Source organism: Tachyglossus aculeatus, chromosome 22 (assembly GCF_015852505.1).
Source record: "Tachyglossus aculeatus isolate mTacAcu1 chromosome 22, mTacAcu1.pri, whole genome shotgun sequence".
Lineage (NCBI taxonomy): Eukaryota > Metazoa > Chordata > Mammalia > Monotremata > Tachyglossidae > Tachyglossus > Tachyglossus aculeatus.
In genome coordinates, this window is record NC_052087.1 from 52,035,623 (window position 1) to 52,047,205 (window position 11,583).

General features: G+C 47.9%; 1 protein-coding gene across 1 annotated transcript in view; it reads left to right on the forward strand.

Moving 5' to 3' along the window:
* The window catches only part of ODF3 (outer dense fiber of sperm tails 3), a 42,284-nt gene extending 32,843 nt beyond the window's left edge, over positions 1 to 9,441 (forward strand). Inside the window, exons 6-7 of the mRNA XM_038764983.1 lie at positions 2,894 to 3,034; positions 9,005 to 9,441. Coding sequence (XP_038620911.1) covers positions 2,894 to 3,034; positions 9,005 to 9,094 — 231 coding nt within the window. The 3' untranslated portion in view covers positions 9,095 to 9,441. The remainder of the gene's footprint in view (positions 1 to 2,893; positions 3,035 to 9,004) is intronic.
* The last annotated feature ends 2,142 nt before the right edge of the window (positions 9,442 to 11,583 follow it).

The window sequence follows — 11,583 nt, forward strand, 5'->3', positions numbered from 1 at the left end:
TATTACTCTATTTATTTATTTTACTTGTACATATCTATCCTATTTATTTTATTTTGTTGGTATGTTTGGTTTTGTTCTCTGTCTCCCCCTTTTAGACTGTGAGCCCACTGTTGGGTAGGGACTGTCTCTATGTGTTGCCAGTTTGTACTTCCCAAGCGCTTAGTACAGTGCTCTGCACATAGTAAGCGCTCAATAAATACGATTGATGATGATGATGATGATGAAATAAAATGACAAATCTGGACATGAGTGCTTTGGGGCCCGGAGGGGGGAAGAGCAAAGGGGCAAGTCAGGGCGATGCAGAAGGAATTGTTAAGTACTATGTGCCATGTGATGTACTAGGCGCTGGGGTGGATACAAGCATATTGTATTGGACACAGTCCCTGTCCCATGTGGGGCTCACGGTCTCAATCACCATTTTACAGGTGAGGGAACTGAGGCACAGACAAGTGGAAGTGACTTCCCCAAGGTCACACGGCAGAGAAGTGGTAGAGCAGGGATTAGGAGAGGAGAATTAGCTCAAATGGTAGAGCACTCGCTTAGCATGTGAGAGGTAGCGGGTTCGATGTCCGCATTCTCCAAGATTTTCCTTCTAGACTGTGAGCCCACTGTTGGGTAGGGACCGTCTCTATATGTTGCCAACTTGTACTTCCCAAGCGCTTAGTACAGTGCTCTGCACACCGTAAGCGCTCAATAAATACGATTGATGATGATATGTTGCCAACTTGTACTTCCCAAGCGCTTAGTACAGTGCTCCGCACACAGTAAGCGCTCAATAAATACGATTGATTGATTGAGAGAAGCAGAGTGGCTTAGTGAAAACAGCCTGGGCTTGGGAGACAGAAGTCATGGGTTCTAATCCTAGCTCCGCCACATATAGGCTGAGTGACTTTGGGCAAGTCTCTTCACTTCTCCGGGCCTCAGTTCCCTCATCAGTAAAATGGACGTGAAGTCTGTGAGCCCCACGTGGGACAACCTGGTTACCTTGTATCTACCCCAGTGCTTGGCACATAGTAAGAGCTTAACAAATACCATTATTATTATTATTATTGTTGTTGTTAGAACCCTAGGCCCGTGCTTTTTCCACTAGGCAATACAGTAGTTTAAAATCTTTTCCCAGGAAGTTTTGCTAGAGTCTGACCTCTCGCCTTGGCATTTGCATGCCCCCCGAACAATTTAGCTCCCACAGTCCCTAGGAGGAGCATTTAAGTCCACCAGTCTTCATATTTTATTGCCTCTAACTGATTTTTATTTTTAATTTTTACATATTTATTACTCTATTTATTTATTTATTTTACTTGTACATTTCTATCCTATTTATTTTATTTTTTTGGTATGTTTGGCTTTGTTCTCTGCCTCCCCCTTTTAGACTGTGAGCCCACTGTTGGGTAGGGACTGTCTCTATGTGTTGCCAATTTGTACTTCCCAAGCGCTTAGTACAGTGCTCTGCACATAGTAAGCGCTCAATAAATACGATTGATTGATTGATTGATTTTAGATTGGATGCTTCTTGAAGTCAAAGATCATCATCATCATCATCAATTGTATTTATGGAGTGCTTACTGTGTGCAGAGCACTGTACTAAGCGCGTGGGAAGTACAAATTGGCAACATACTCTGAGCTCTTTATCTGAGATAAAGATCATTTATCCGTTCATTCAATCATATTTATTGAGCGCTTAGTGCAGGCAGAACACTGTACTAAGCACTTGGGAGAAGAAGAATAATAGATAATAATACAATAGAAAAATAAACACACAGTCCCTGTCCACAATGAGCTCATGTCAGCTCTTTTGGACTCTCCCAAGTGCTTAGTACAGTGCTCTACTCATAGTCAGTGCTCAAGGCATACCACTGATTGATCAGTTGATTCACTGAATGCTAGTACATACTTTTTTTTAAATGGTATTTGTTAAGCGCTTACTATGTTCCAGACGCAACTAGGCACAGGGACAGATACAAGATCATCAGGTTGGACACAGTCCATATGCCCCATGGGGCTCACCGTCTTAATCCCCATTTTACAGATGAGGTAACGGAAGCCCAGAGACGTTCAGTGACTTACCCGACGTCATACAGCACACAAGTGGCCTGCCCGGGATTAGAACCCAGGTCCTTCTGACTACCGGAACCAGTCTCTAGCCACTATTTAATGATAGCATTTATTAAGCGCTGACTATGTGCAAAGCACTGTTCTAAGCGCTGGGGAGGTTACAAGGTGATCAGGTTGTCCCACGGGGGACTCACAGTCTTCATCCCCATTTGGCAGATGAGGTCACTGAGGCCCAGAGAAGTTGTGACTTGCCCAAAGTCACACAGCTGACAATTGGCGGAGCCGCGATTTGAACCCATGACCTCCGACTTCAAAGCCCGGGCTGTTCCCACCGAGTCACGCTGCTTCTCACTGTGGGCAGGGAATGTGTCCGTTTATTGTTGTATTAATATGTCAAATCCCCTGGCGGGATTTGACAACTCCTTTCCCTCCCCACTAACTCAGGTGGAAAAAATAGTAGCTAATAATAATAATTGCGGTATTTGTTCTGCGCTTATTACACACTGTTCTAATAGCTGGGGTGGATACAAGCAAGTCAGGTCGGAGACAGTCCCTATGGTGAGTGGATAGAGCACAGGCTGCTTCTCTATTATTATTATTATCATCATCAATCGTATTTACTGAGCGCTTACTATGTGCAGAGCACTGTACTAAGCGCTTGGGAAGTACAAATTGGCAACATATAGAGACAGTCCCTACCCAACAGTGGGCTCACAGTCTAAAAATTATTATTATTATTATTATGGATACAAGCAAGTCAGGTCGGAGACATTCCCTATGGTGAGTGGATAGAGCACAGGCTGCTTCTCTATTATTATTATTATTGTTATTGTTCTTCCAGACACCAGGCCCTGCCGCCTATCGGATGACCGAACTTGACCTGTTCAAGAACCGGGCCCCAGGGTTCTCCATCACCACGAGAAACGTGCCGCCGGGAGATAAATCCCAGAAACCCGGACCGGGAACATACACCCTAGGGAAGGTAAGGAAGAGGGGTCAGGAGGAGAGAGGGACATGGGGGCAGGGGGGGAGGACAGCCCCTTTGGGCCTGATTTGGGGGCCCCTGCCAAGATCTGCCCTTTCCTCTCCATCCAAACCGCTACCCTGCTCGTTCAAGCTCTCATCCTATCCCGTCTGGACTACTGCATCAGCCTTCTCTCTGATCTCCCATCCTCGTGTCTCTCCCCACTTTAATCCATACTTCATGCTGCTGCCCGGATTATCTTTGTCCAGAAACGCTCTGGGCATATTACTCCCCTCCTCAAAAATCTCCAGTGGCTACCAATCAATCTGCGCATCAGGCAGAAACTCCTCACCCTGGGCTTCAAGGCTCTCCATCACCTCGCCCCCTCCTACCTCACCTCCCTTCTCTCCTTCTCCAGCCCAGCCCGCAACCTCCGCTCCTCCACCGCTAATCTCCTCACCGTACCTCGTTCTCGCCTGTCCCGCCATCGACCCCCGGCCCACGTCATCCCCCGGGCCTGGAATGCCCCCAATCCCTCTGCCCATCCGCCAAGCTCGCTCTCTTCTTCCCTTCAAGGCCCTACTGAGAGCTCACCTCCTCCAGGAGGCCTTCAAACACTGAGCCCCTTCCTTCCTCTCCCCCTCGTCCCCCTCTCCATCCCCCCATCTTACCTCCTTCCCTTCCCCACAGCACCTGTATATATGTATATATGTTTGGACATATTTATTACTCTATTTAGTTATTTTACTTGTACATATCTATTCTATTTATTTTATTTTGTTAGTATGTTTGGTTTTGTTCTCTGTCTCCCCCTTTTAGACTGTGAGCCCACTGTTGGGTAGGGACTGTCTCTATGTGTTGCCAATTTGTACTTACCAAGCGCTTAGTACAGTGCTCTGCACATAGTAAGCGCTCAATAAATACGATTGATTGATTGATTGATTGATTGACTGTCTCTATATGTTGCCAACTTGTACTTCCCAAGCGCTTAGTCCAGTGCTCTGCACACAGTAAGCGCTCAATAAATACGATTGATAATGATGATGATGATGATTCTTGCATCCAATGTGAGGTGATTTTTGCCCACGACTCAGCCGTTCAGCTAATCTTCAGTCTTTGTATCCTCTAAACCTCCATCTCAGTGCACAATCAATCAGTCAATGATACTTACTGAGTGTTTACTGTGGGTAGACGACTGTATTAAGCGCCTGGGAGAGTTCCCTCATCTGTCAAATGGGGATGAAGACTGGGAGCCCCCCGTGGGACAACCTGATCTTTTAGACTGTGATCCCGCTGTTGGGTAGGGACCGTCTCTATATGTTGCCAACTTGTACTTCCCAAGCGCTTAGTACAGTACTCTGCACACAGTAAGCACTCAATAAATACGATTGAATGAATGAATGAATGTGCCAGGCACTGTACTAAGCGCTGAGGTAGATACAAACTAATCAAGTTGGACACAGTTTCTGCCCCTCAGGGGACTCACAATCTTATTCCCCATTGTACAGTTGAGGTAACCGAGGCACAGAGAAGCGAAGTGACTTGCTACAGGTCACGTGGCAGACGAGGGGAGGAACTGGGATTAGAATTCAGGTCTTTCTGACTACTGGGCTCAGGCTGGGAGTTGATCCTCGTGTGGGTGGTTTGCAAAGTACCAGTCACCCCTGCCAGTGGTTGCCACCTTGTACTTCCCAAGCACTTAGTACAGTGCTCTGCACACAGTAAGCGCTCAATAAATACGATTGATTGATTGGTACAATCAATTAAGAGAAGCAGTGTGGCTCAGTGGAAAGGGCTTTGGAGTCAGCGGTCATGGGTTCAAATCCCAGCTCCGCCAATTGTCAGCTGTATGACTTTGGGCAAGTCACTTACCTTCTCTGTGCCTCAGTTCCCTCATCTGTAAAATGGGGATTAAGACTGTGAGCCCCACGTGGGACAACCTGATCATCTTGTATCCCCCCAGTGCTTAGAACAGTGCTTTGCACATAGTAAGCGCTCAATAAATACTATTATTATTATTATTATTATTATTATTACAGAGTGAGAAGGCGGAGAAGTTAGGCGGGGGCAGGGGCTGGGGCCGGGTGTGAGGACGAGGGGCAGCCCATTGAGAAATAGTAGCCACTACAGCCTTCACCGCCCTCATCAGCCAGTCATCTTTCTTTTTTTATATAGTATTTGTTAAGCACTTACTACATACCAGGCACTGTACTAAGCACTTTCAGGATTCCCGTTGGTTTCATCCATCTCACGGAAAGCACAGGGTGTTTCTCCAGTCGGCATCCTTCGCCACCACCACCGGCAGAGTCCTTGCAGGCGGCGTTGGGACCACTACTCGGGCCTCCTTGTTCCCAGATCCAGGGTCCTTCCAACAGGGTCCACAGCAGGGGTCCCCCATCTTTATCAATCAATCACTCAATCAATCAATCAAATCATGGCTCAGTGGAAAGAGCCCGAGCTTTGGAGTCAGAGGTCATGGGTTCAAATCCCAGCTCCACCACTTGTCAGCTGGGTGACTCTGGGCAAGTCACTTCACTTCTCTGGGCCTCAGTTCCCTCATCTGTAAAATGGGGATTAAGACTGTGAGTCCCCCGTGGAACAACCTGATCACCTTGTGACCTCCCCAGGGCTTAGAACAGTGCTTTGCACATAGTAAGCGCTTAATAAATGCCATTATTATTATTATTATTTATTGAGCGCTTACTGTGTGCAGAGCACTGTACTAAGCGCTTGGGAAGTACAAGCTGGCAACATATAGAGACAGTCCCTACCCAACAGTGGGCTCACAGTCTAAAAGGGGGAGACAGAGAACAAAACCAAACATACTAACAAAATAAAATAAATAGAATAGTTATGTACAAGTAAAATAAATAGAGTAGTAAATATGTACAAACATATATACAAGCATATACAAGTATATAAAGATATATATATCTTAATGGGGATGGGGTGGGGGGTCACTCAGAACCACGGATCAGATTGTTTTCCTGACAAGTTTCTTTTCTGAGCTCAGGTCAGGTCGGGCATATTTACTAGTTATTTTGTTAATGATGTGCATGGAAGCTGTAATTCTATTTGTTCTGACGATTTTGACACCTGTCTACATGTTTGGTTTTGTTGTCTGTCTCCCCCTTCTAGACTATAAACCCGTTGGTGGGTAGAGACCGTCTCTATATGTCGCCGACTTGTACTTCCCAAGCGCCTAGTACAGTATTTATTGAGCACACAGTAAGCTCTCAATAAATATGACAGTGAATGAATGAATGAATGGACAATTCCATTCCCCTCTCCATCCCCCCCATCTTACCTCCTTCCCTTCCCCACAGCACCTGTATATATGTATATATGTTTGTACGTATTTATTACTCTATTTATTTATTTTACTTGTACATATCTATTCATTTTATTCTGTTAGTATGTTTGGTTTTGTTCTCTGTCTCCCCCTTTTAGACTGTGAGCCCACTGTTGGGTAGGGACGGTCTCTATATGTTGCCAATTTGTACTTCCCAAGCGCTTAGTACAGCGCTCTGCACATAGTAAGCACTCAATAAATACGATTGATTGATTGATTGACAATTCTGAGAACTTACAACAGAGCTGTTGACCTCGTGGAATGGCGGGGGGAGACGGGAGGGAGAGGAGTCCCCTTCCCTGACCTCTCACCCCACTCCATTTCTGGCTCCAAAGTAGCCCAAAACTGCAATTTCGGAGCCAGTGGCTCATTCCTCCCTCAGAGAGGCCAGGACTTTCCGGCTTGGGAAAGGTAAATCAATCAATCGTATTTATTGAGCGCTTACTGTGTGCAGAGCACTGGACTAAGCGCTTGGGAAGTACAAGTTGGCAACAAGTAAAGGTCCCTCGTGGCTTCCCAGAGCAGAGAGCTGGGAGGATGGGGAAGAAAGGGGGGCTTGAAAGGAACCATCCTTGCCCCCCGCCCCAAATCCAGTTCCTCTCAGGGAAGCAGTGTGTCCTACCTGAAAGAGCCGCCCACCCGGGGAGTCAGAGGCCTGGGTTCTAGTTCTGCCTCGGCCAGTTGTGTGCCGCGTGACCTTGGGCAAGGCACTTTACTTCTCTGTGCCTCAGTTCCCTCCTCTGGAAAAGGGGGATTCAATCCTCCTCTTAATTAGAGTGTGAGTCCCATGTGGGATAGGGACTGGATCGAACCCGATTAAAATAATAATAATTGTGGCATTTGTTAATCGATCAATCAATCAATCGTATTTATTGAGCGCTTACTGTGTGCAGAGCACTGTACTAAGCGCTTGGGAAGTACAAGCCGGCAACATATAGAGACAGTCCCTACCCAACAACAGCGGGCTCACAGTCTAGAAGGGGGAGACAGAGAACAAAACCAAACATACTAACAAAATAAAATAAATAGAATAGATATGTACAAGATAAATAAATAGAGTAATAGTTAAACATTTACTATGTGCCAGGCACCGTACTAAGCGCTGGGGTGGAATCAAGGTAATCAGGTTGGACACAGTCCCTGTCCCACATGGGGCTCACTGTCTCAATCCCCATTTTACGGATGGGGTAACTGAGGCACAGAAAAGTGAAGTGACTTGCTCATTCATTCATTCATTCATTCAATCGTATTTATTGAGCGCTTACTGTGTGCAGAGCACTGTACTAAGCGCTTGGGAAGTACAATTTGGCAACATATAGAGAGGGTCCTCGAGGTCACAACAGGCAAGTGGTGGAGCCGGCATTAGTTTATATTCAATCGCATTTATTGAGCGCTTACTGTGTGCAGAGCGCTGTACTAAGTGCTTATACCTACCCCAGCGCTTAGTACAGTGCTTGGCACATAGCAAGCACTTAACAAGTACCATAAGCATCATCTGGTCCTGGGGGCAGGGGCCGAGCTGCAACTGTGTTCTGAATTCACCTCCCTCCCGGCTCCACAACTGGCTCTCGGCCTGTTTTCCCCTCTCCTCCTCCTACTCCAGAGTAATCTGGAGTGATCCAAGTGCTTAGTACAGTGCTTTGCACACAGTAAGCGCTCAATAAATATGATGGAAGGAATGAATGAATAATCTGGGAATCATGGAAGGTGAAACATCATGGTTCGGAGGGAAAAGCAGGGACCTGGGATCTAATCCTAGCTCCTCAAGCTACGTGACCATGAGCAAGTCTCTTAAGGAGCAACAAGTCACTTGAGAAGCAGGGTGGCCTAGTGGATAGAGCAAGCGCCTGGGAATCAGAAGGACCTGGGTTCTAATCCTGCCTCCGCCACTTGTCTGCTGTGTGACCTTGGCCAAGTCACTTCACTTCTCTGTGCCTCAGGTACCTCAACTGTAAAATGGGTAGTTAAGACCGTGAGCCCCATGTGGGACATGGATTATGTCCAACGTGACAAACTTGTATTTACCTCAGGGCTTAGTACAGTGCCTAAGTTTCCCCCTTTTAGACCGTGAGCCCACTGTTGGGTAGGGACTGTCTCTATATCAATCAATCAATCAATCAATCGTATTTATTGAGCGCTTACTATGGGCAGAGCACTGTACTAAGCGCTTGGGAAGTACAAATTGGCAACACATAGAGACAGTCCCTACCCAACAGTGGGCTCACAGTCTATGTTGCCAACTTGTACTTCCCAAGCGCTTAGTACAGTGCTCTGCACACAGTAAGCGCTCAAAAAATACGATTGATGATGATGATGATGATGCCTAGCACATAGTAAGCGCTTAACAGGTATCCTTCCCCCACCAAAAAAAATTAACTGCTCGCTACCTCAGTTTCCGCATCTGTAAAACAGACACCTGTTTGACATAAGGGAGGAATTTTTCTTATTCCTGAGGGAGGAGTAAGAAAAATACCTGTCCTTACCCCGACCCCCACGTTGGACTGGGAGCCCCTTGTTGTCAGGATCTCTATCCGATCGTATTGTACCCACCCTCGTGCTTGGCACACAGTATGCGCGCTCAACAAATACCGCCATGTACCTCTTTATTATACACGTCCATCTTCTTCCGCCCACAGGTCTCCCTGATCAAACCCGGCAGCCAAGGCATCACCTTTGGAATCAAATACTCCGACTACATGGCTCCGCTGATAGTGGACGTGGAATAGCCATCCCCTCGCCCCTTCCCGTCTCCCACCCCACCTCATCACCTACATCCTGCTCCTTCCCAGACCAGAATTGCTTTGAGATCCTCCTCTCCCCCGACGACCGGACGAGCGTCCCGTGTCCCCGATTAGGTGTCAGTTCTGGCTTAGCCTTATGCTCGAGAGCCCGGAGAACGGCGAGGGACCCGGGATATGTGCGTGTGTGTGTGTGTATTCGTGTGTGAGTGTGTATTTGTGTGTGTGTGTGCATCGTCCCTCGTTTTCCGGTTTGCTCCTCTTGTCGCCTACGATGAAAGGCTGTACAATAAATGGGTTATTGCCCACAGGGCCCTCCCTTGGGGGGGCTTGAAAACAGGCAAGGATGCCCGGGTGTACTTCCCCAAAGCCCATCGGCAGTGGTATCATCTGCCGACGTCAGCCCGGCCCCCCAACCCTCGCCCCAATCTCGCCCCCGCGGAGATCGTCTGGCCTCGGCCCCCGCGGCCGACGTCACGCGGGAGCCGGATTTCACCTTTCCGGCTGCCCGAGTCACCGTCTCGGGAGGCCGGCGGGGTGTTTTGGGGGGTTTTTTTGCGTTTTTTTGGACTTTGGTGCGAATTGGAATTTCACGCTTTGGATGGAGACGGGCTATCCAGGCTCCCAGCTGTGTCTGAAAACGAGAAACCTCGATTTGCCTCAGCGTGAGGCAGAGGCTGGGACGAACCCAACTCAGGCCTGGTCGGAAAGGGCCTGCCCCTCTTTCAGCTCCGGTGGGGATGGGGGCCTGCGGGGGCAGGGGCGGGGGGGCCGGTCAATTGCAGGGGTGTCCAATATGACTGCACAGAGGGCAGGGGGCTGCCAGTCCTGGGGGGGCTGGTCTCCCCTCGTCAGTCAGGCCTACCAAATCCTGGGCCCGGAGAAGGGGGTGCGAGGGCGGCTGGGGTACCCATCCCTCCCCCCTTTCATTAATTCCTTCATTCAATCATATTTATTGAGCACTTACTGTGTGCAGAGCACTGTACTAAGCGCTTGGGAGAGTACAATAAAATAAACAGACATATTTCCTGCCCATAGCGAGCTGAGTCTAGAGATGAGCTCTCCCTTCTGCATCACCCTGACTCGCTCCCTTTATTCATCCTCCTTCTCAGCCCCACAACACTTTTGTCCATATCCTTCATTTCTTTCTTTCTATTCATGTCTGTCCCCCTCTAGACTGTAAGCTCGTTGTGGCCAGGGAATGTCCTTTATGTTGTATTCTCCCTAACGCCTAGTACAGCACTCTGCACACAGTAGGCGCCAGGCTTTCTCCCCGCAATAGCAATGGATCCCAAAGTCCCCCCCGAGCCAGAAGCAAGACTGGGGAGGGCTTGCAAGGACATTCTCTCTGATGGCCCCCCATCAACCGGTCTTTTTTAATTAATGATGGCATTTATTAAGCACTTACTATGTGCAAGGCACTGTTCTAAGCGCTGGGGAGGTTACAAGGTGATTAGGTTGTCCCACGGGGGCTCACAGTCTTAATCCCCATTTTACAGACGAGGCAACCGAGGCACAGAGAAGTTAAATGACTTGCCCAAAGTCACACAGCTGACTTTGGATCAAAAGTCAGATGCTTCACTGTTGGGTAGGGACTGTCTCTATATGTTGCCAACTTGTACTTCCCAAGCGCTTAGTACAGTGCTCTGCACACAGTAAGTGCTCAATAAATATGATTGATGATGATGATGACGACCAAGGTGTTCTCTTCTTTCTCTCTCACACACACACCTCTCCCACTTCACCCCACCATCCTCTGATTGGGCTCCTTGCTTTTTATTTTGGTTTCTTCTTATGGTACTTGCTAAGCGCTTACTATTTGTCAAGCACCATTTGAAGCACTTACTATATGTCAAGCACTGTTCTAAGCGCCAGGGTAGCTAAGAGTTAATCAGGCTGGAGGCTGTTCCTGTCCTCCCTCCAAGTTGGAGGGAGGAGCCTCATTTTAGAGGCTTTTCTAGACTGTGAGCCCACTGTTGGGTAGGGACCGTCTCTACATGTTGCCAACTTGTACTTCCCAAGCGCTTAGTCCAGTGCTCTGCACACAGTAAGCGCTCAATAAATACGATTGATTGATTTTACAGATGAGGTAACTTTCTGGGACATTAAGTGACTTGACCAAGGTGTCTCAGCAAGTGATTGGCAGAGCCGGGCCCTTCGCGCTATTGTTTTATTGAGCTCTCCCAAGTGCTTAGTACGGTGCTCTGCACACCATAAGCGCTCAATAAGCGCTTGAGCACCGTAAGCGCTCAAGGCACTGCTGAGAGCTCACCTCCTCCAGGAGGCCTTCCCAGACTGAGCCCCTTCCTTCCTCTCCCCCTCGCCCCCCTCTCCATCCCCCCGTCTTACCTCCTTCCCTTCCCCACAGCACCTGTATATATGTATATGTTTGTACATATTTATTACTCTATTTATTTTACTTGTACATATCTATTCTATTTATTTTATTTTGTTAGTATGTTTGGTTTTGTTCTCTG